General features: G+C 46.0%; 2 protein-coding genes across 3 annotated transcripts; both read left to right on the forward strand.

Annotated features, from left to right (window-relative positions):
• Positions 1-5,484: 5,484 nt before the first annotated feature.
• On the forward strand, positions 5,485-10,140 carry mymk (myomaker, myoblast fusion factor; the record flags this gene model as incomplete). The annotated part of the gene is made up of 6 exons (XM_080499640.1): positions 5,485-5,619; positions 6,167-6,281; positions 8,586-8,734; positions 8,818-8,934; positions 9,015-9,155; positions 9,940-10,140. The coding sequence occupies 6 exons, from the start codon at positions 5,485-5,487 to the stop codon at positions 10,138-10,140; spliced, it is 858 nt and encodes a 285-aa protein (XP_080355766.1).
• Positions 10,141-14,525: 4,385 nt separating this feature from the next.
• On the forward strand, positions 14,526-22,208 carry nudt12 (nudix (nucleoside diphosphate linked moiety X)-type motif 12). 2 transcript variants are annotated; one of them, XM_080498831.1, is made up of 8 exons: positions 14,526-14,543; positions 15,707-15,913; positions 16,971-17,241; positions 19,276-19,558; positions 19,679-19,846; positions 20,646-20,759; positions 20,865-21,064; positions 21,793-22,208. In XM_080498831.1, the coding sequence occupies exons 2-8, from the start codon at positions 15,708-15,710 to the stop codon at positions 21,901-21,903; spliced, it is 1,353 nt and encodes a 450-aa protein (XP_080354957.1). In that variant the 5' UTR covers positions 14,526-14,543; position 15,707; the 3' UTR covers positions 21,904-22,208. The 2 variants fall into 2 exon arrangements, with proteins under 2 accessions (XP_080354957.1, XP_080354958.1); XM_080498832.1 differs by lacking the exon at positions 14,526-14,543 and adding an exon at positions 14,554-14,588.
• The last annotated feature ends 2,468 nt before the right edge of the window (positions 22,209-24,676 follow it).

A 24,676-nucleotide genomic window follows, 5' to 3' on the forward strand; every position in this document is an offset into this window, starting at 1 on the left:
ACAGGAACGACCCCGGCTGGCTGCGCTGCTTCATTCTTCCTGAGGCACATCGATTCAGAACCAGACGTAACAAACAAAACAAAGTTTCGACAGTCGTCCAAGGGTACTTTTTCACCCGCTGTCGTCTCCTCGTGAGTCTGCTGAGGAGTGAGGAGGACAGGCTGCAGGTTCAGAGACTCTCTCTCTCCACGCCAAGTGACAAATTCAAATTTATTACGTCCAGGTCCACCAGAAACGAGACTTTTTGGAAAACGGCTCTCAAGGTGACGGTCCGGCTCTGTCGCCGTGGAGACGGGGGGGGGAATGAGATGTTTGTGGAAATGCTCAGGGTCCAGCGCCGTGTGGACGGCCAAAGTTGTGCATCACAGCCGTGGTAAACAGTTTTTCTACTCGAGTGACACGAGTGTCACGACTCTCGGGTCAAGATTCTCCTGAGACTTGGTAGTTTTATTTTGACAGTCGCCGTGACGACAGTCCAACTTGTCGTCTGTCCGTACGAGTATCCGTGTGCTTATTGTTATTGTTTATAACGTCTTGTTCTCTGCCGCACGTGTGTGTGTGTGTGTGTGTGTGTGTGTGCGTGTGTGTGGTGTCATTACAAAAAAAACGACCAACAGCGCCAACTCATGGGCTAGCATGCTAACTACAACGTTTTCAGTGTTCCAATAGACATAAACACTGGATGCCTCACGGCCTATCAGTGCCTGTGGACGTGACGCGCCGACAGCGCCGCCATCTTGGAGAGGTCTCCCGCTGATGCTAAACATACAGATTCCAGGCGAGAGAATCCACAAAAACATTGGTAGCTCGCTTGCTAGTCCACATAGAAACACAAATAATACCTCATTTTAAAGCTGAGGTAAAGCTCTATCTCATGCCCCCCCCCCCCAATAATTTTTCCATGAGGCTTTTCAAACGAGCTACGAATGTTTTGGTGGATTTTCTAGCCTGGGAGCGATATGTTTAGCGCTAGCGGGTGACCTCCCCAAGATGGCGGCGCTGTTGGCACGTCACCGGCGGCGCCGTGAGGCATCTCGCGTTTTATATCTATGATTTCCGCCGTTGTCGCTTAAACGTTATGTCAAACGAAAACGCGAAAACGAAGTGCTTTCACTAAACGTAATCTGGAAAGTTTAGCCTCGGCAGACCCACGTTATTTCATAAACGTAGGAGCACGTCTTTGATCTGACGACAATACAAATAAAGGAGTTCTTCCTCGTTCTCAAGCTGTTTTCAACTCCTCTCATTCCTTCTTTCATAGGCCTTCTCATCTCGCTGGTTCCAGGAGCTGCCGCTCTGCTTAGTCGGCAGTTTTTCCAAGGCTGACAAACAGAGCGCTTGGTGGAGGTCAGCGGCATAGATCATATGCGCCCATGACAATTCAAACACTGTTCCACGACAATTAAACAAAAGCCATTAAGGACAACGTGTTGCTCGACGGCTTACAAAACTCCCAGGGCTGCTCTCGTGTTAAAAACCCACCGTGAACACGTCTGGAGTCATTAGGGTTGGCACACGCAGAGCAATTAAAGCAATTGTAAGCGCAACCGCAGAGAGAGGGAGGGGGGAGAAAAAATGTGTTTACTCTCACCAATAACTATGTGAGCGAAAACACACTCCTTCCTGAAAAGACTTGACGAATGAGCCGATACGAATTTGAGGGTTTGAAAAGAGACCAGTGTCTCTTTAGCGCCTCCAGAAAGTCTTCAGAGACTTCTGGGTCAATAAACAATTTGTTTTTGTTTGTATTATATCTGTGTACGACTTTTTTTCCCCCAAAATAGTGTAAAATTCTGGTTAAAAATTGCTGAAAGTGGCTACAATAGCAAGAAAAAGTTATAAAATGTTGCTTAAATGTATCTATGAATCATGATTTCAATGCTTTTGTTGATTTCTTCTTCATCCTAAATCATCAGCATGCTCCAGACTGTCCCAAACACCGCCGCACCGCTCCGCCAGGGACGACGCAGTTCTTTCCTGTACGTGTTTTTATATATCAAAGATTTGTCTTCACGCTATTTTTTTTACACAAAATGTTATCTGCCTATTTATCTCCTATTTTTAAGTGTGATTGCAACCGACAAAGTACTGTTGTTTTATGGCAATACCAATAAAGTTTTCTGAATTCTGATTTGTATGTTTTGTGGCTCCGGACAAATGTTATTTGGTAGAAAATCACAAAAATTGATCTTTTGATCATCAAGGTTGCATAACCCTTTTCTAAGCCAGCATGAATGACTAAAGTTAAAGTCAGTTTTAGTTGTTGATGTCCATCTCTAAAATGTTGTCAATACCTGAATGAAAGGAATTCATCATTATAGCCTTACAAACAAGCGATTTTGCAGCTCAACCGTCCGCCGGTGGCGGAAGATTCCCAAGGAAAGATCGCGTTTCTTCACTCGATTTCGATTTGCAACTGGAAAACTGATCAGTTTCACAACATGTCAGATTATTCTCGTGGCTTCAAGACTCTTTGTTTCATGAAGTTGCGCTTCTTTTCGGGCCAAAATCGTTTTTTGTTTTTTGTTTTTTTTTGCTTCAGCTGCCAAAACGCCGTCTTTCATATCCCAGAAATCCTTGCGGCAGTTTTCCGAAGACGACGTCAGCTATTGAAACAGTTCGACTGGAAACAAAGTGCAGTTTGTAAAGATATGAACTTTGGCGTGATCGATTTAGGAAACTGCAGGTTGGAACTGAGCGGTGATGATCTGGTTTTCGAGTGTTGGTTTTAAATATATTTTAAATATAGATTTACTATAAAAGCATTTAAATAGTTTAAATAACTTTAAAAGCAGTGTCTTAACCCAAAGACATTAAAAACGTTTGAATTAATATCATTGCCACTACGTTTGTCGATCAGCATTAGCGTTATGTAATGCATTCGTTTCGGTGAAAAGCAGTTTTGTTTCTATTTCACCAACTTCTACTGGCGAAGGTTTGCTTTACCAACCGTGATTCACTCAGTCGCCCTGACAGGAACGTTCATAAAGTAATATAAGATCGGCCTGTATCAGTTAAGCGACTCATTGCCGTCTCTTCCTGTTGTCGTTGTCTCATAAATGTGTTTTGATGGATCACGGAGGATCTTCCTCGGCTAATATTTCACGCTGCAACGGCGGAAAGCGAGGAGATGAAAGTGAAGCGGGAGTCACTTCCCCTCATTAGTGAAAAGAAAATAACCTCTCGGCGCAAAATAAGAATTGAATTCCACTCAATTATTTGTAAAAGGAGGCCGACGGGTCATAGTTGTTACTGAATCAAAAGGAAGACATTTGTTGTTCCAGATGGGTCCAGGAAGTCTGCTCTCCATTCCCACACCGACCCGCTTGTGTTCAGAGCGAGGGGTCCTGAAGACAGAGTCACCGGGGGGGGGGGCGGGGGGGGGGGGGGGGGGGGGCGGAGAAGTGGAGCGCCGCGACTCGCACAACCAAATAAATCCACAAAATCCACATTAACAAGGGATCAGCGTCAGTCCAACAACCGCACACTTCTTCTAAACTACATAAGCTCATGTGGATGTAACTGGTGGGGAAGTGAGACACAGGGCGCAACAGGTTCAGAAGCTTTTCAAAGTAAAACGGAATTGTTACAAAATCCGACGAGGAGCCTTTCTTCCTTCCTTTCCTCGCAGTGGGAATAGGATAGGTGAGCTCCAACCAGCAGATGGCGGTAGTGAAACTTCACAGAGACGAAGAAGTAGAAGTAGAAGTAGAAGTAGAAGTAGAAGTAGAAGTAGAAGTAGAAGTAGAAGTAGAAGTAGAAGTAGAAGTAGAAGTAGAAGTAGAAGTAGAAGTAGAAGAAGAAGAAGAAGAAGAAGAAGAAGAAGAAGAAGAAGAAGAAGAAGAAGAAGAAGAAGAAGAAGAAGAAGAAGAAGAAGAAGAAGAAGAAGAAGAAGAAGAAGAAGAAGAAGAAGAAGAAGAAGAAGAAGAAGAAGAAGAAGAAGAAGAAGAAGAAGAAGAAGAAGAAGAAGAAGAAGAAGAAGAAGAAGAAGAAGAAGAAGAAGAAGAAGAAGAAGAAGAAGAAGAAGAAGAAGAAGAAGAAGAAGAAGAAGAAGAAGAACAACAACAACAACAACAACAACAACAACAACAACAACAACAACAACAACAACAACAACAACAACAACAACAACAACAACAACAACAACAACAACAACAACAGAAGCCCCTGCAGTAATCCAGTCCAGAGGTCAACCCGTGACCCACAGTGAAACCTCTAAAGGATTTCTGATGACGAGAAGCATCACATCGTCACGTCGGAACACAAACGCTGGGGACTGGTTGAAAATGCGACGGCGGGTTCCCAGCAGGGGGCGCCGCGGTGACGCCGCGGCGGCGCTTCTCAGGACAACCGGGCAGCAGCTCGACTTACTAAAACCATAGAGGATCTAAAAGTCAGCCATGGTGCCACTGCATGGAGGCCATGAGCAGGTGGAGCAGCTGAGGAGAGGCCAACTGCTGCTGCTGCTGCTGCTGCTGGGGGATTACTGGAGGAACAGACAAGCAACGGGTCAAATATGGCCTCGGTGAGACGAGGCGGGCGGAGACAGGACAGCATTATGTGGCACATGGGCAGAGTTTGTTAAAAAAAAAAAAACACTGCATCTGATTGAAAGGTTCAAAGTGTTGAGATGACAGAGGGTCACTGAGACTGGTCCTCTCAAGAGTTTTCATATCGTGTGTCGACCTCAGAAGTAATAAATCATCACAAACCCAGTTAGATTGAGGCGGAGTGCTAATCTCTTAATATGAACTCAGGCTGCAGGTCGTGTTTTTCCATTTTATTTTCATTTAAATAAATGAATTATATATAAAAAAAAAAAAAAAACACGAGTGAGCCATATCCTGGAGAACGGTCACCTGGAGCTCGGTCTCCACCCGAGTCTGGTTCTGCAAATTCAAAATGATCTTTTTTTTTTTACATGTTGGGAGACGAGACACAACTAACCCTGGATGGGACGAAGGATTCTGAAGCCCAAAAGAGCAATAATCCAGAAAAACTGAAAACAGAAAACCAAAAGAGAAAAGGACCCAAAGCGATGGTCTAGATCAGACGTTGAACAGCTTAATCAGAGACCAGGAACCCGAGCCATAATAAAAGAAACTAAAAGACCCCCCCCCCCCCCCCACTCCTTCCAGGCCTGCATGCTGTCCCATGGACACACCATGCTGCCTCCTCCTGCCCCACCCAGGCCCGTCCCCGCGGCTCCGGTATGCAAACAGCTGTCCAGTGATGACGATGCACATCCAGGCCCTCGGTGGACGTGCCTTCTTGGTCTATTTAAAATTTAAAGGGCCTCGTTGACAGCTGGGGGGGGGGGGGGGGGGGGGGGGTTGTTGATGCTGTACTGGGGTGTTTACAGGGTGGGCGCTCCGTCCTCGTACGCCCACTGTCCAGACCCACTGTCCAGACTCACTCACCGGTTCCACTTTCTGCGACCAGGAGGACAGAAATCTCTCGCCGTCTCCAAGCCGTCCGTCCGCCATGGGTGCGTTCATCGCCAAGATGCTGCTCCCCACCGTGAGCAGCCTGGTGTTCCTGCCTGCAGCCAGCGTGGCGGCCAAGAGGGGCTTCCACCTGGAGGCCATGGTCTACTTCTTCACCATGTTCTTCACCGCGGTGAGTCTGATGCCCTTCGTCTCCGCGTGTCGTCTGGATGCAGCGCGTCCCGGGAACGTTCACGTCGAAGCTTTCTGCATCCCGTACGAGCCTACGTCCTTCTGAACAGCCCGACTGTGCAGAATGTAGTTTGTCATCGTCTTAGTGAGATGAAAGAGTGAGAGTCTGTCTGAAACTGAGTTTCTGTTTCTTCTGGGTGTGGTGGAGTTTAGAGGCGCAGTTCCCTGTTGGACGATTTACTGGAACAAACTTCTTCACTTCTGAAGAATCCTGCTCTCCAAAACACTCTTAATAATGAATATTGCTGCTTATATGTTGATAGTTCTCCTACTTGGTCTCAGCCTTGACCCTTCGATTTCAACCCTGTATGAATTCCGTCACCCTCGGGTTTGTGCACTCCAGTATCTGACTTTCATGGACGACACGCGCGCAATAAGACTTTCAAATTTAAACCTTCCACTGCTTCAATAGCCGACAGGAGTTTTTCTGGAGCTGAACTGGGTTGAGATGGTGCCGACACACTGACTGACCTGATGTCCCTCCGCAGATCTATCATGCCTGTGACGGTCCAGGTCTGTCCATCCTGTGCTTCATGAAATACGACATCCTGGAGTACTTCAGCGTCTACGGGACGGCGCTCTCAATGTGGGTCACCCTCACTGGTAGGTCCAGTGCAGTGTGTCTGGTTCAAGTAGGTTCTAGCAAATTACCACTCAACATCTATCCATCTGGGCAGGTGAGGGCAGGTGAGGCCAGGTGAGGCCAGGTGAGGGCAGGTGAGGCCAGGTGAGGGCAGGTGAGGGCAGGTGAGGCCAGGTGAGGCCAGGTGAGGCCAGGTGAGGCCAGGTGAGGGCAGGTGAGGGCAGGTGAGGGCAGGTGAGGCCAGGTGAGGGCAGGTGAGGGCAGGTGAGGCCAGGTGAGGGCAGGTGAGGGCAGGTGAGGGCAGGTGAGGGCAGGTGAGGCCAGGTGAGGCCAGGTGAGGCCAGGTGAGGGCAGATCTCCAGTCCATCACTGGACAAATACAGAGATAGACAATCACACTCACATTCACACTTCGGGACAATTTGGTTTAAAATTAACCTGACATGCTGGTTTCTGGACTTCGGGACGTCCGACTCACTCAAAACATTCTTGCTATGAGGCAAGAGCGCCAACCACTGCGCCACCGTGCCGCCCTGCCATTTCACATGTATCCTGACAACTGTGCCGAGTCGAGACTTTCTACAACCTCCACCACCCGACTTCAGACGGATGGAGGACATACAAGCCTTGTAAATAGGTCAATCTTCAGCAACACAGGAGATTTAATAAGGATTAGCAATGTAAAGACATCCAGCAAACGTTTCTAAAAGCGGAATTCTGTTTATTCGAATCTCCAGTTTGTGATGATGTTGGTGTTATAAACCTTGTTAAGGTCAGACAGAAATAGGATTTCATCTCGACTTCAAGCTCACGTCCACAAAAGTGCAACATGAACACAAACTGCAGGTCTGAATAAACCTGAACGTCTCCAAGTCCTGGTCCAGCAGGAGAACCTTCATTAACTCGTCCCTCCAGGGTCGTCGACAGTCTCAGGAGATCCGTCCTTCCTGTGGACATCCGACCGTATAACTCCTCTGTAAATACTTTTTACTGTCAATCCAGTCTCCCTGTATAGATTTATTCACTGATAACCCTCTTACGTAACACATTTTATTCAATTTCATTCTTACTTTATTCTATTAAAATTCCATTTTCTGTGGAGCAGCGCGACGAGGCATTTGGGGATTAATAATAAGTATTCTAATGCAACTGCGGCTGGAGATCAAGTTCTTGAAATGGAAGTTAAACTCACGCTAACGAGCGCTTGGCAGAAACACACTCAGAAACAACCAGCTGTGTCTGCAGCAGTTGTCGGGAGCATATGTTGTGCCTGTATTTAGTTCTGCTCACATGCTCTCGCATTCTCCTTATTCCATCACTTGATCACACCCGAGGACAAACACACACTGCGCGTCTGCTCCCCTGTGTGTGTGTGTGTGTGTGTGTGTGTGAGTTCAAAGGATGCCAGTTTATTATTCAAGAAGCCTACCAGCCAATAAAAATCCACCGTTGGAGAAATAGACAGTTGAAGTGATGTTTTTGGAATATAATGCTTTTAAAAAAACAAAAAGTAAAAGTACTGCAATTACTATGGTGCTTCAAATGCTTGAAATGGATATAATGGAGGAAAAAGGCGTTTGAAAATAAGCAAAATCAAAATATAAAAAAAAAAAAAACCCCAACATAAACAAATATGACACAAAACAGGCATTTAAAACGTTACACATGTACGGAAATCATGAATCTATAAGTCCAGGCTATCTCAGAGTGAACCTGAGGTTAGTGCTCTTTGTGTAAATTGAAAAACTAATTAAACAACTTGCAGACAGTTATTTTAAAAGATTTGAACCAGATGAAACCACTAAAAACAGCTGGAGGAAATTAAAGGCTGCATCAGCGAAAAACATCTAGAAAACAGTTAGAACGGCTCATGAAAGAGAAAAAAGAAGTTGCTGATGCACGAATCTGTAAAATGTGTTTTAAACTCATAATATACATCTTGACTTCATTGATATTTACAACTTTAGTTTGAGGTCAGTGAAGATGTGAAAGTGTGAAAAGCTTCAGTCGTATAATCAATGCATGAAAGGCATCAGTCTTAAATCTTTTTAAAACGTGCTGCTTTGAAAAAAAAATGGTTTGGGCAACTTATTTAGGCAAACCAGGCCATTTTACTTTACTCTTAAAGTCCAGAAAGATTATTAGTTAAAGTCCCTGAAAAAAGCCATCAAGGAAGCTAAAACAGAAAGTCTGAAGTTAAATATTCAGCTGGAACTGAATCTAATCTTTCCTGATGTTCGAGTGTGACGAGAGAGTTTTCGCCAGGCCGTCAGCTGCCGGAGGAACGCGAGCCTCGTCTAACCTGACTCCCGTCTCTCCGGCAGCTCTGGGGGATTTCGAGGAGCCCCAGCGCTCCAGCATAACTATGTTCGGCGTGTTGACCATCGCTGTGAGGATCTACCAGGACCGCTGGGGCTACGGAGTCTACTCCGGACCCATCGGATCCGCCGTCTTCATCATCACTGTCAAATGGGTGAGCAGTCCTGTGTTTCCCCACGTCCCCGAGCTCCTGTTCAGCCCAGTCCGGACCGGTGAGCGAAACTCTTCCCGTCTCAGTTGCAGAAGATGAAGGAGCTGCGGGCGGTGTATCCCGAGAAGTCGGTCTACACGCAGCAGGTCGGTCCGGGCTGCTGCTTCGGCGCTCTCGCCCTGATGCTGAGGTTCTACTTCGAGGTGACGGGGCCGCGGCCGACATCTAGGCTTGGGGTTCGTGTGCGGAACGCGGCGTTGTGGCTAACGGTGTCTTTCCGCAGGAGTGGGACTACGCCTACGTCCACAGCTTCTACCATCTGTCCCTGGCCGTGTCCTTCGTCCTGCTGCTGCCCAAGAAGAGCCGCTACGCGGGGACGGGCCGGAACGCGGCCAAACTCAGCTGCTTCACTCTCTGCTGCTGCGTACGTCGCATTCTTTCATCATTCTTTCAACTCCGCCGTCTCGCCGGTACCTGCTTTAACCACAGGAGGAGTTCGGGGAGCGTAGGTCTTTAAGAGTTTCTCGTCCACGCGGGGAAACATCTGCGTCCACGCGACACCATAAAAAAACTACTCAGAATTATGTAGTTCATATGCCAGGCCTATAGGTGGCAGTGTGACGCTGCTACAGAAATACACCAAAAAAAAATGGAGAAGACGACACAGAGCCTGCAAAAACTGAGAATTGGACGAATCCAACATCTGGCCTTATTAAACCAATCAGCAGATTCTGCAGCAGGAAGTCGGCCATTGTTGTTTTTGTCGTTCGGAGACGCTGCGGGGTTATCGTGTCGAGAGGTGGGGGCGACGACACCATCGATGTCGGCAGACGTGCGTCTTGCCCGTCCTCACGTCGAAGCTGAGCCGGCGTTTCTAATTCCGTCACTCTGGAAGCAGTTTTCAGGCTCCTAAAACGTGGCGCCGTGGCGTCGATCGGCCCCAAAAACGATGGAACGGCGTTGTCGTGTTCACAGGGCGTCGATTACTTTTGTACTTCCTCCCTCTGCCCAAAAAACAAACAAACAGCACCAACTCGTGGTCCGGCATGCCAACAACCTCGTGTTTATTTTGTCGGCGTATAAACGCGAAACTGTTCTTTTAAAACGAAAACGCCGTCGTGAGAACGGGGCCTTGAAGGAAAACAGCCTCACTGAGCTGAGACCTCTCTAATTCTGCTCGCTCTTTTTTTTTTTTTCCCCCTGCGCAGGGAATTTCTCCGGCGTCCTCCAAGGAGAAGACAGGCAAGGCCAAGAAGAAGTCGTCCCGACCCGGGTGGACGATCCCCACTGACAAGCTATGGGCAAGGAGCTGCAGCACCCCCACCCTGCCGCTGTACACCCCCCCGCCCTCCACCCCGGTCAAAGGCACCAGCATCAGCAAGCTCAAGGAGATGAACGGCTGGAAGTGAAGCCAGACGCTGAACTTTCAGCGTCCTCCTGAAGGACAGACGTAAACACGAGTCGGCTCGGAGCGGGGAAATGGGAAAGTCACCAGACGACTGTCAGCTAAACACTGATACTCTTATGTGGCTGGTAAGTTAATCTAGTTCGGCGGGGGGAAAGAAACAACCGTGTGGAAGTTCCTTTCTACTCCTAAAAATCCTTTTTGGCTGGTGGAATATTTAAGGTCAGCGCGAGGGTGGATGTGAGGACTGGAGGGCTGCGAAGGCAGCAGGTAAAGAAACAAACGCGGAGGCCGGCGGACCTTTGAAACGTCTCGGGGGGGGGGGGCGAGAGAGCAAGATCGTGGCGAGATAACGGCGCTGCCCTCAAAGACCTGCCGGGGGAGGAGCAGCAGCAGCAGCAGCGGCCGGTCCGGGGGCCCGAGGACAAGCTGCTCGCTAGCAAAGAACACACACAGCACGGGGAGGGAGACGGTCGCCGGGACCAGCCAGTAAAACTGACTGGGAAATTTATGGGGAGAGCAAACATTCAGATGGTTCATCTCTTCCAAATGTATAAATTGTCTTTAGAAATGTTCCTCGGGGGAGAGCTTTCGTCTGCTCGCCCCGTCTGTCCACCTCCACCCCTCCCTCTCTCCGTTTTCCGTCTCTCGCAGAGCGAGAAGCCACACAGAACCATAAGACTTACAAGGTCTGCAAGAAGCACCTTTATTGTTTAACGCGTCCCCCGCCGGCGTTCAGATGTCGGGGTGACGGACAGCAGGGACCAGACCGTAGCGTCGTTGTTATTTATTGCAGAACAAAAGGCTGTACGTATATTCATGCTTGTGTGTGCGTGTGTGTGTATTTGGGAATTAAACTGAAATACCGTGCCGTGTTTAATTGATCTCCGGAGACCGTCTCTGATTTACGCCCCGCAGAAAACGTCCCCGTTGACAAAGACGCTGGATTGGCACCGGGGTCCGCGCGCTTTCCAGCGCGGAGCGCTCACTAATCCCATCCCAAACCCATTAACCCGTCCCGCACATGTCACCTGCCCCGAACTCTACCCAAAGGCTACAAAAACGTGCGCCGCCGCGGCAGCGTAGACAAAACAGTGTCTGGCCCGGGGACGAGGAGAGCCTCCCTCCACCGCAGCGTCTTGAGCGCGGGCCAAGCCGCCGGCCGGGCCGGGCCGGCCGGCTCCCGCGCCCAGAGAAAGGTGTTTTTGTTTGGGCTGAGCGAGCCGGCTGGGTGCGCCAAGACGGGACGGTCACTTGAGCCTTTAATTGCACAAGTGCGAAACACTTTTCAGCTCCTTTATGACCGCCGTGTCTGAGCCGCGCCGCCATGCCGAGGGCGCTCCGGCCCACACACACTCAAGGCCGAGCCGCCGAAACACGTGAACGCTTCAGACCGTCTGCGATGCTGCTGAAACTCCACACAAACACGTTTGCAGAGAAGCTGCACGGCTGAATTTTTTTTTTTTTTTTTTTCTTACAGTCAATCCTTCACAATACAAGCACATTTCTCCCAAACTCAATGTCCTTTATAATGTCCATACTTGTAATAAAAGGGAATGCTCACATAAAACAAAGGAAAAATAAACAGACAAGAAAAAGAAAAATATAAATGATACAAAAATACAAGAAACCAGGGGTAAAAATTAAGAAATACTTTATATATATATATATGTATCTACCCGGCCTCTGTAGAAAGGACTACCGTCCTCAGACGTGCATCACTCAGACAAAAATAGTCCACAAAAGCAGACATACATTACAGTAGGTCCGACACAAAGTCAGGTCTATGTTGCTGAATATATAGTAGCCGTCCTTTCCAGTTATCCTTGAATTTGTCAACTTCCAGAAAAATTATTTTTAAAAAAATAGAAATGCTAACAAACATATTTGAGTACAAGTAACCCGAGTCACTTTAAAAAAAATAGAAATTAAAATAGCGTGACCTGTATGTAAAAAAAAAACTGTTTGACTATTGCAGACTTACTGACATGGAGTGGAAAATATTTCATGTTCATTTTTTTTCATTTTATTATTTATTTCATTCATTTAAAATGATGCAACAACAACAGCATTTCATATGAATGAAAAGAAGAAAGAAGTCAAACTTCTAATGTTCTGCCCCTCATCGACACTAAATCCTTTACAGTCCAGTTCATTCACATGCAGCGTCTTTTTCCAAAACATCAAACACAAGATAAATCAATAAGGTTGATCTGCTCCTCCGCAGTGTCGTATTTCTGTAACATTGACAATTTAACAAGTTTCTTAAACACATCAATGGATTTAGAAGTTTTAATTTTAGAATCAAGAACGACTCCTTCCATTGAGATGCATTTTTCCATTACGGCCGATTGAAACCTGGGTTTTGTAGAAACCTCAAATATGACAGGAAAGAACTTAGTGATAATCTCTATAACTCGGGATCCCTCTTTTTTAAAGGACAAGTACAAGTACGAGTGGCAACCTTTAGCTTCTTGCCAGTACAGAGTACCGATACGAGTACTTAATGCCATAAAGCCTAATTTATATCTACACGCAAATGATATGTGAAAGGTATGCGATGGCGTGTCAGTTTAGCACCTCTGGTGTGTGAGAGCGGCTCAGAGTCGTTAAACTGGTGGGTCGACGTGGAAAAGAATCCCAGAAGATACTTTTTGGGCGCCGCCGATGTGACGGGACGCGGGTACGTTCAAACTTGACCGACCTGCCCCATCGAGTTGATGGCCGCTGAAATATCGTGAAGACATTCTAGTAGACCAAATAAAACCGCCGCGAGCACAAGAGAGACGTGATTCTGTGCGACACGAAAGTCCTTTTCAGAGCCAGTGAAGAGTAATGGGCGAGTTTTGATTGGAGTGGATGAAGCAGAGGGGTTCTGGTATGTGTGGTATGTTTGTTCTGAGAGTACCTGCAGCTCTGAGTTGGGGACGCTCTCGGTTCAGACCTCCTCCTCCTCCTCCTCCTCCTTCTCCTCCTCCTCGTCCTCCGTCAGCTGTTACCACAGCTGTTGTTAATGCTGGAGGATCAGCTGCAGCCACAACACTCCTCGAGCTGCACATCCACCACCTGTTGACAGCAAACAGCAGCCACGGCCCCGAAAAGACATGCTGGGAGTTCATGAAGTTTATTTGATTTTGAGCTATCGAATGAGTAGTCTATCGGTCAAAAACATATTTCACCTCTCTTTTCCCGTGTGTGGATCCACTTTCTCCTCGGTAGTAGACAAATACTCATCCTGAAGCAATCCCGTCAGAGGAAAACAAACAGACACCTTATTTCACAACGCTTCTAGTGTCAACGCATTGATTTTGCACGTTTACACGGCAACAAACGATGTCTGTCTACATGCCAATGGCAGAAACACAGGCAACGATGGAGTTAGCACGCTACATATTTAGCATTAGCCGGTGGCTACATGTTGAGCATTGAGCCGACGCAAAGACTTGGATTTCTTGTTGATCCGGGCCATAAGAGACGTCTGTCCAGACGTACCTGTCCCCACTTGTCCAGGTTTTTAGAAAAGTGAACTTGTGATTGGGGAGTTCAGAGGCTGACATGTGACCACTGTGGGTCCCTGGGCCTGACCCTTGACCCCCCCCATCAGCTCTCTGGAGCATCATAATGTGGCTGCACCTCCACACCCTAGAAATAGGACAGGTCAAAGCAGAAGAACGAACTTCCCCAAGGGGATCAATAAAGTATGATTAGTTTATGAGTTACTTTACTTCATTACAATGTTAGACTTGACTCTCTAGTTTACTCCCCCACAACTACCACCTGGGGAAACAACCAGGTAAGAAGCTACCACAAGATGCAGATCTGCTGTTGGAGCTACAAGGTCAGCTCTCTTGATAAATAACTCTTCCTCTAAAACAAACACAAGCAGTGACACTGAAATGGCACTAAAGGTGTTCCTCTGCTGCCACCTTGGGGATTTCATGCATCAGTGCTGATGTAGTGCCATGTCTTACTGGTTCTCTACTGTCATGAAGGTAAAAAGAGCTGAAGTTGGTCACAAACACAGTTTAATATTTCTTGTACTGAATGATTTCAGTCTCGGTTGAAAATCTGAATAATACTTAAACTCATTAAACAACACAATTCTACATAACCACACACTTCACTTGTCTGTTCTTTAATAATGCGTTTTGCAATTAAATTTTTGCACGTGTGATTATAGTATCGATTGAAAATATAATTCAGGACTGCCTTTCAAAGAGATAAACACGAGAGCAGAACAAATCACAGACACGTTACACACTTATTCCTGTCGTCTGTCAAAAAAACAAACAAACATTCCAAAACTTTAGAATTCCTATTTTCTCGACGTTCCGTGAAGGCAGCGCAGCTGTATGGGAGCACGTGACCCTTACACAACAGGAAGTAGAGACTCAGGACAAGGAGAAGGTAACGCACGTTTCTGTTCACCCTTGATTACCTGAACTCTGCCAGGTGTGTTAGTGGATTAAAACAGGGATCTGGTGTTGATCTCATCGGGGGTTCAGAGATTTATTACAGATCTGCAGTCACTGCGTGTCAAACAGAGACACAGATTACAGTTAACTAGTCAATTCATCAACAAAGTATACATGATAGATTCGTCCAACTACGTTTAAACCTCAGAAAAAACCTTAAAAATCCCATTTTTGTTGCTGTTTTTTTGATCCAATAAGCTGAGGGAAACAAAACCACGTGCAATTCGATAGATGCAAATGCATCTGAAATAATAAAGTAAATTATATGTAAGTGCTAAACATTTACTGTGTTGATCAGCCTATAAGATAAGGTAAGATAAGCCTTTATTGATCTCACAATGGAGAAATGTACTTGTTACCTTCTGCTCTTAAGGACTCATGAGTAGGAAAGACAAGAAATCTGCAAACAGTTAGATAAGAATAGAGGAATCTTATATACAATGACTATCAAGAACTCTAAGGGCCAAAAGTATTTACAGTAAGAGTAATAATAAGTAGATTAAAAAAAATAGGACTAAAAAAAAGGATAAAAATCACAATATTAAGATATCTGAAGCTGTACTTGATCCCTAATATCTATCATTTATGTGGCCAATGTAAGATTAGGTGGACATTCACAGATTGTTACACAACTTTATAACCCCACTGTGAGTCTGTTTTGTTCTGATCTGTTTTGTTGTTGGATTTGTGTATTGTTTTTTCCTAATATTTTTCAAAAATACTTTAAGGAATATTATTTGTTCTTTAGGCACCTCGATAGTTAATTTTATGGATGCTAATTAAGCAATATTTGTTTCTGTATTTCTACTGTGATGTAATTTGCCTTGTTAAAGTAAAAAAACTCAATAAATATATATTTAAAAAAAAAAAAAAAACCTGTAAGAGAGGGGAGGGAAATGGGCCCTTCCTTCAACAAAAACAAAAAAAACTACTGTGATTGACTGTGCTGATTGACAATAATTGAATTAGTTTTTATTTCCATAGTGCCAAATACAATAGAGTCACTTCAAGGCAGTTTGGACAGTAACCTGACCTGCATTAACCTCCACTGGTGTAAAACTTTCTGTACTTCAAACACTCTGACGGGGTTCCCAGGATGACCGACCTGCGTCCGAGTGCAGAGGCGGAGCTGGTGGAGAGGTTTCTGGACGCGGCGGCCAGAGGAGACCTGAGCCGGGTGTCGTCCATGCTGTCCCACGTCCCCTCGCTCATCCACCAGACGGGAACCGGCGGCTGGACGGCGTTGATGTTTGGCGCTCGCAATGGACACTACGACGTGGTGAAGGAGCTGCTGACCCGCGGGTCTGTGTCCCAGGATACAGGAAAACTTTGATTAGTTACACTCGTCTCATTGCTACTTCAGTACACAGGAAAATTCATCGACATTATCGTAAATTACAGTGAATATCTAGATTTAGAACACATTTAAAACAGTGAATATCTTAATATATTAGATGTTATGAGTCACAGTTATATCCTCACTGCATGAGGAGTTTAGCGCCACATTATGTAATAACGTTACAATATGTAATAATGTAATACATTTTCAACTCATTCTGTAATAACACCACATTTTGTAATAAGCTGTTTCTTATTGCAGTTATTACAAAAGGCAGGTGCGTAGAGCCGCATTATGTAATAATAGTGCAATATGCAATAATGCATTAAGTTTTTTGTGTTTTTAATCTTTGTATCATATATAATTACATAATATGATGCAGATTGCATGTGTTTATGTCCTGCACAATTTCAGTGCACCCATCATTTTTGTGTCATTAATAATTCATTAGTGTAGCTTTTGTTTTTGTTTCCATTATAATGAATACAACTACATTTAATTTAGGCTTGAGCAATAAAACATCCTACTAGTTTTTTTTGTTTTTTTTTAAATAAATCCTAATTAATGCTTGGTGTTATTCTGGCGGTATGATGCTTGTCTAATTAAGGCATCAATTTCGATGATTTATTACATAATATACCAAATTATCACTTTTTTTTTAAGAAAACGGAAAGCGCCTGCATTTGGTAATAACTTGCAAAATGTAACAAGTTATTACAAAATGCAACGTTTATTTAAAAATGCAGCAGATTATTACAAAATGTGACATTACATAATGAGTTGAAAATGTATTACATTGTTACATAATGCAGCTCTAAACACTCGCATTTTGTACTAATTGTTGCACCGTGTAACAAGTTATTACAAAATGCGTTGAAACTGTATTACATATTACATTGTTATTACATAATGCGGCGCTACACGGTGCAGAAATGTAATTGCGAAGATCAGAGAATGCTTGAAATGCCCCCGATCGTCCGGCTCTTCCTCTTTACACCTCCAACTTTTTCCGTCTCCCAGCTGCGACGGGTCCTCGGTCAACGCTTCCTTCCAGACCGCCTACGACATCGCCAAGTTCTGGGGCCACGGACACGTCTCCAAGCTGCTGGGGCCGACGGACACGCCCAAGGAAAACTACTTCGGCCGGGAGACGCTGGACCGGCTCGGCTTGAGGAGGACAGACGAGGAGTGGCTGGACGCCAAACGGACGGCGGCTGAAACGGTGTTCCTGCTGTTCTCCAAGCTCAGCCCCATGGTGGTCGGCCCGTCCCGGGAACAGGAAGCTGGGCGGGTAGGCGTCCGACGGGATTCTGCTTCGTTCCGACTCAGTCACCCGCTAACTGCAGTTCGTCAATATCCTTCCGCTGCTGTTTAATTTCTTCGGCGTTTCGTAATTTAAAAAAAATTAATTTCCTCTTTGAACCCGTCGAATTCTCGTCTGACTTCTGCTTTGAAGTCATCTCTGAATTTCGTAAGATCCTCCTTCATCTCTTTCTTTGAAGTTTCGTATTTCCATTGTAATAACGTTGAGGCTCTTCGGCGTTTCGTTCAATTTTTTTATTAATTTCCTCTTTGAACCCGGCGAATTCTCGTCTGACTTCTGCTTTGAAGTCATCTCCGAATTTCGTAAGATCCTCCTTCACCTCTTTCTTTGAAGTTTCGTATTTCCATTGTAATAACGTTGAGGCTCTTCGGCGTTTCGTTAAATTTTTTAAATAATTTCCTCTTTGAACCCGGCGAATTCTCGTCTGACTTCTGCTTTGAAGTCATCTCCGAATTTCGTAAGATCCTCCTTCATCTCTTTCTTTGAAGTTTCGTATTTCCATTGTAATAACATTGAGGCTCTCCATTAGTAACTGAGGCTGTCCGGCACTCACGTTTTCCACGTCTGTTAGTTCGACCTCGTGGACATGGTTTTCTTTCTTGAACCTTTCCTTCCTCATCCCCTGCTCATTTCACGTTGATCAAATATAAGTTTTGGGGGATAATTCACCTAATCGACTTGGGAGCTCTGCTCTATGCTGCCATCTTGGTTCTCCCCCCCCACGTCGATTCTGCTTCATTCCATCAAAAAAAAAAAGTTCAATGAGGTGTAAAAAAGACAGGACTTTTTGTGTATTGTTGTTTTGTTTTTGTTTGTTTTTTCTCTGAATTTGCACCATCATGGTCAAGCGAGCGGAGCTCTCAACCAATGAACCGACGAGACTCCTGCCGGTCGGCGGCTTCGTCTCGTTTGATGTGAAAAAAACTCAAAGCAACAAGGAACCCAGGATGTTTTCACACCCGACATCATGACATAAAGCTTTTGTTGCATTTTGAGTGTCCGTTTCCACGACGATGGTGCTTGGAGTCACTGACAATGCAACTTTTTGAAACTCCATCTCCGTGGAAACGGGGAAAACGCAACTTTTCCGAAACACTGCTACTGAGCAGGGCTCGGCAGTTTGGTCGTAAAAAATTTTTTATTTTTTTTTAAAGAAAAATTCGAGATTCGATTTGATTTGGGGTTTTTTTTTTCTCAGTGCACTTAAAAATGCCTGCAGCAACTTTATTGCTGTGATTGTCCTCCGAGTTAAAATGCATATAAACGATCCCAAAATAAGAAAAGGAGGCTTTAACTCGAGTTTAAGCAAAAGTGCAACAGCAGGTACGGAAACTCACGAGAAGTGGAACAACGGAATGCGAAAATTGCAGAAAAATTGGGGAGAAAAAAAATTAGAATTTGCAAAATTCGATAAAAAAAAATCTATTAAATCGATCTTTTGCTTGCACACTGTGGCCATAGTCAGTACTTCCTCTGCACGTGTGCAACGAGATCCACAGGAGGAACAGAGTTTACCTCCAGAGTGTCACGACTCCACATCCTGCTGGTGCTTTTATTTTGACAGTCACCGTAATAACAATCCAGCTTGGTGGTCTGACCATTGTTATTGTTTATACTGTGTGTTGTTTCATTACAAAAACAACCATCAGCGCCCACTAGTGGAGCGGCATGCTAACTACAGCGTTTTGAGAGCGTCGTTTACAAAACCGCTCTGAAACGAAAACGCAAAAACGATGCGTTTTCACTCGGAACGTTGTCGTGTGAATGGGGCCTCAAGGTGTAACGTTTAAGAAACACATCATATATGATCAAATATCATGGAGAACAATACCAGATTGACCCAAGAGATTAAACTCCCCGTTAATATTTCATCAGGTAACTTCATAAACGTGCAACTGTCGACTTCTCACGATGCTCCGAAGACTAAAAAGATGATTGCGATTTTTGAATGCGAACTGAAAAGCCTTGTGAGACGGGGATTGTCTGTGGCGAACGTTTCAGACTGACCTCCAGCTGTGTCGGTTGGGCCACGAGGCGGTGAAGTGGCTCCTTCAGAAACCTTCGACGGTGCTCGTCTTCCTGGGGGTGGAGAAGAGAGACCCCTCCTCTCAGACGGCGGACGAGGCTCCCTGGGAACCGCCCGCCTGGTTCGCCGTCGGCACCGACGAAGACGCCGCCAAGCTCCTCGAAGGCGGCGGCGGTGGCGGTGGCGGCGGCGGAGAGCGGCGCTTCTTCCCCCGGTCGGGCCACAAGGACCTGCTGAGGCTCAGCGAGGACGAAGCCGGTGAGCCTCTTGTAGAGCTTTTTCCACCAGAAGGAACCAGACTTCAGTTCTTGGAACGCCACACCGGTTTCCCAACTCGCGTGTCTGAACAGTCTTCTTCTCTGGCCGCCGTTCCTTCAGGAGTCGTGGCTCAGGCTCGGTCGGTGTTGGCCTGGCACAGCCGCTACAGCTTCTGCTCCACCTGCGGCGGCGCCACTCGCCCGGAGGAGGCGGGGTACAAGAGGCGCTGCGTCAACGCCGGGTGCCCGAGTCGCCAGGGCGTCCACAACACCTGCTACCCAAGAGTCGGTACGACACGGCGCTCGGGAAAACTAAACACAGCAGGGGGTCCAACAGGGAGGGGACAGGAGGGGACAAAAGGGGACAGACACAAAAGGTCATCAGCATCAATAATCCCCCGAAGAAGCTTATTTAGACGGAACGTTGAGGTTTTTGTCCGTCTGGGTCAATCAACCCACATTAATCAAACTCAAGCGCTTATTAGATATATGAGGATCGTTTACAAGGTTTATACGGTTTTTATAAAAGGAAAAAAAAGCAGAAACTTTAAACTTATTGTAATTTACTTCCCTCTTTTAAACAATTTTTTAAGACTATTTACTGCTTTCAATCTCAGGTTTCTACTTTTGGAAAATGTCTTTCATTGTTTTTGACTTTTGAGAAACAATTCAATCCACTTCAAACTAAAGTTATTTCCAATCACCGAATGTAATAAAATAACAACCGGCAAACAAAAAAAGTATTTTTCTCTCTCCAATCAACAGAATTAAACTAAACTGTCTCACAGAAAGAAAAGTTGGGAATCAACATGACGTTTTTACACAAAACCCCAAAATTCTTCTTCGGCTTGACGACGTCACAGTGAAGGAGGGATGAACCAAGACCACCTTTTTAAAGGGCAAATTCAAATACCGACCTTTAGCTACTTGCCGATAAGGAGTACCGATACGATACTCATTAAATACTCCAAACACAGACGACTCGGACCGTCGGCACCAGCGCGTCGCTGCACTTTTAACTCTTGACGTCACAGGTGTTATGATATTTAGTGACCAAAAAGGTAAAAGCCACCCGGTCGTGTCTGCAGACCCGGTCGTCATCATGCTGGTGATCCACCCCGACGGAGACCAGTGTCTACTGGGGAGGAAGAAGATGTTCCCCTCCGGAATGTTCTCCTGCTTGGCCGGATTCGTGGAGCCTGGTAGGCGTGTGAAGTAGGAGGGCCGAACGGTGGCGCCGGTTCCTCACCCTGTCGTCACCCCCCCCCCCCCCCCCCCAACCCCCCCGCCCCCCCCGACCGTTGCAGGCGAGACCCTGGAGGCGGCGGTGAGGAGGGAGACGCGGGAGGAGAGCGGCGTGACGGTCGACCTGGTCCAGTACGTCTCCTGCCAGCCCTGGCCCATGCCCTCCAGCCTCATGATCGGCTGCGTCGCCGTCGCCGTGACGACCGACATCAAAGTGGACAAGAACGAGATCGAGGAAGCCCGGTGGTTCTCGAGGCAACAGGTTCGGGAAAATTATACATCAATGGCGCACGCAGGCGAAATGAGACTTGGAACGTATAGAGGAAGCTCGTCACAGTGTCGGGGGGGGCGGGTTTACGTGATGCACCTGAACGCATCACTGTGGTTCAAACCGGACCATCAAACTTTATCTTTTATTTCTGAAACGGTTCAGACGAATGTGTTTCTGAAAACATTTGAACGAGAATAAGCTGAAAGGTTAAAACGCTGCAGCGAGGGGGCGTGGCCTGTTGCGAGGGGGCGTGGCCTACGAGTTCGACAACAGGACTTTTCTTCCTGTTCTTATGTATAAAAGAAGGATTTTAAATGGTTTTCCCGATGTAACTGGAGAGAGACTTGAACGTATAAAGGACACGGTATCTCGCTACTGTACGAACCCCCGCAGCTCGTCACAGTGTTGGGGGGGGGCGGGTTTACGTGATGCACCTGAACGCATCACTGCGGTTCAAACCGGACCATCAAACTTTATCTTTTACTTCTGAAACGGTTCAGAGAAATGTGTTTCTGGAAACATTGGAAGCGAGAATAAGTTGAAAGGTTAAGGGGGCGGGGCCTACGAGTTCGACAACAGGACTTTTCTTCCTGTTCTTATGTATAAAAGAAGGATCTTAAACGTTCTTCTCGAGGTAACTGGAGGTCCAGTGAAGAGAAGCTCGTCAGCACGACTGTCGACGGCGTTTCAAACTGCGTGTTTGTCGTTTGTGACGACAGGTGATGGACTCCCTCCTCAGAGGATCTCATCAGGTCCTCATGGTTCCTCCCAGCCAGACCATCGCTCACCAGCTGATCAAGCACTGGATTGGGATGAGCGCTAATCTGTAGCCCGAACCGGCACCGACGGGGACAAAGCTGCTGCTGCCGATTGGCCGAGCCACCAGACTGTTTTTAAGAACCGGGCGGCTCTCAGTGAGTCTGGATTAATAGTGATGCTGGATCCAAGTCGTGAGGTTTGACGGGATCTCAATGGTCCGAAAACACAAACCGGGAACTGTGCATTCTGCATTGCTTCATTTTTGCTCCGTCACATTAAAGGTCACTTATTATTTTAACTGCATCATGCAACATAAATCTGTACATCATGTCCTTGATTTCCGTACAACAAGCCTGAAATGTAATTTAATGATGAAACTGAACCAGAGAAATTAAATAATTTTGCAGCGTACCTGAAACGTTTTCTGTGTTTTTATAATTAATGCTTGGGGGCAGGGTTTTTTTTTGAAAAGTTAAACAGGATTTTAAATTCTTATGAACCCCAAACGTCACACTTGCTGAGTGTGTGTGTGGCATGAGAAGGCCTCATGTCCTCATCGTCGTCACAACGCAACTTATTCATTATCAAAGCTGCTTGGATCTTTTAGCTTAACTCTTCTGTTTACTGGGGTTTTGTTTTTTAAGAGCACGTCACACTTTTGTAGGTTGTTTGTCATTCCGGTTCATTGTTTTATTATAAAGCAATTTAGATATAAAGATGCATACCATGCTGGGCCACTAGATGTCACTGTGTGACGACAGAAAGCTGCTGGATGGAGCAAGAAAAATGTTTACAAATCTTTAAATGTCTCAAAATATTAAAATGTTTCCAAAAAGAAGAATGTCTACAAATGTAAAAAAAAAAAATTCTGTAAACAGAAAAATGTCACCAAAAAGAAAAAATGTTCCTAAATCTTCAGTCTCAAAAGGTTCAAATGTTTCCAAATAGAAACATTGTAACAAGTAGAAAAATGTCCACAGTAGAATTTAGAGTAGAAACTGAAAGAGGAAGAAAAGCAGATGAACTTTTCATCCCACGACGTTACTGAAGGTCGAAACAACGTGCTGTACATTTAATCATTTTATCTGCGTTTCCTTCACCGCGGGACTTTTAATTCACAGAGAAACATTAAGACGTCCTTTCTGACGGCGGCGTTCTCCACGGCGTGGAGCTTCCTGAACACCGGACCACGTGACCTCCGCTCAACCATTGGTCCATCTGTCCGGTCAGGGCGTTTGAGTCGTTTCGTCCGGGCTCCGTCCTTCACCGACGTCCTTGTACTCCGCCTCACAGGCCAGGTCGGAGACGTCCCTCCGTCCACTCAGGACGTCGTCCGTCGGACCCTCTGACCCGCAGGTCGCCTGGTGGACGTAGTGGCCGTCGAGCGGGAGGAATTCACCGCTTCGGTTTGAGACGGCGGGAACCTGCAACTCCTGGGCTCTGCCGCGGAGCCGACCGTCCTCGTCCCCGTCCCCGTACCCGTCCCCGTACCCGTCCTCGTCCTCTGCTTCGTGGACGAGGCGGCCGGCGTCCTGATGGAGGTGTTCCTCCGGCAGAAGCTGAGCCCTCGGACACACGACGATGAGACTTTCAGTCACGTGGAACCTGCTGATGTCCAGGATGTTCGTCTCCGTGTGCCTCTGTTCAACACGACAGACGGTTGGTGGTTTTAGCGCGCCGACGTCTCCACCGTCACACTGTGTGGTGTCTTAACCTCGATTTCAAAGTTGATATATTGTCAAGCAGCCTAAACAGTTTTTTTTAGTAAAACATAGAATACATGTATTGTTCCTCGTCTGACGTGAAAGAAACAGTCCGAGGCTGAAGGCTTTTGAAAACTGGGATTAAAAACCAGACTTTTTAAAAGAAAGGCTCGGTAGAAACTGGCTCACCAGAGCGTTGGCGTCCTTCAGCCAGCGGTACGTTGAGCTCCGCCGCGGGTCGGAGATGGGCGGGAAACAGTACGACCTGTACCTGCGGGATCGGAGAAGTTCGATGAAGAATCTGACCTCCTGTCAACGTCTTCTAGGTTAAACTTCTAGATAGTCGTTCCTAAAATCTCGCTCCATTAAACAATCCACATTCTTGCAGTGCAGGTTTTGGTCCCGAGGGACTTTTTCCGAAGAACAAATGACTTTGCGTTGCTGCTCAAATTGGGTTTTTTCCCCTCAGCATTTCTATTAATTTCTCATACCGAGTCCCAACAGCAGTGATTTGCTGTCTCAGCTCCCTGACCTCCCTCCTCTTCACCTGATCAGCGGACAAATGTTCAATCAAAAAAGCACATTTATGTCGGCAATGCATTCAAACATATTCAAGTGTCACTGTGCTCCTTTGTTCACTACAATAAAAACCTGAGAGAAAGAGAACCAGTCACACTGAGGAGCCGTTTTGTTTTTGTTCTAAACCAGGGGCGTCAAACTGATTTCAGTTGAGGGGCCACATCGACCTGATCTGACCTCTGACCTCTGGAGGCCCAACAAGTCAAACATAACATGTTAAACTGCAGATATGGACAAATGCAAAGTCTTTCCTTCTTTTGATTCTTTTGTAACTGCAAGAATTTGCCAGTCTATTCTGAAATATACATATTAAAGGAAATCAGATATTATTATATTTGCAAACAAAAACACAAAAAATAACCCTCGGTCACCTGGATCTGGATATTGTATTTTTATTCAGGATTAAAACAATTTGTCTTCATCCGGAAATTTTTTTGAGTTTACGTTTCTAAAGTGTCACTTCACATAAATTGGACTCGTTGTTTTATTGTGAAAGGCGTCGCGTCATGTGACCTCCACGGATGCATTAATGTCGGAGTCAAATTGTGACCGAGGGCGGTTT

The sequence above is a fragment of the Blennius ocellaris genome (genome assembly GCF_963422515.1).
Source record: "Blennius ocellaris genome assembly, chromosome: 7".
Classification (NCBI taxonomy): domain Eukaryota; kingdom Metazoa; phylum Chordata; class Actinopteri; order Blenniiformes; family Blenniidae; genus Blennius; species Blennius ocellaris.

Coding starts and splice junctions, on each gene's coding strand:
- nudt12 (XM_080498831.1), top strand. CDS start 15,708: ATGACCGACCTGCGTCCGAGTGCAGAGGCGGAGCTGGTGGAGAGGTTT. Junction 15,914..16,970: donor AAGGAGCTGCTGACCCGCGG/GTCTGTGTCCCA, acceptor TCCGTCTCCCAG/CTGCGACGGGTCCTCGGTCA. Junction 17,242..19,275: donor GGGAACAGGAAGCTGGGCGG/GTAGGCGTCCGA, acceptor CGAACGTTTCAG/ACTGACCTCCAGCTGTGTCG.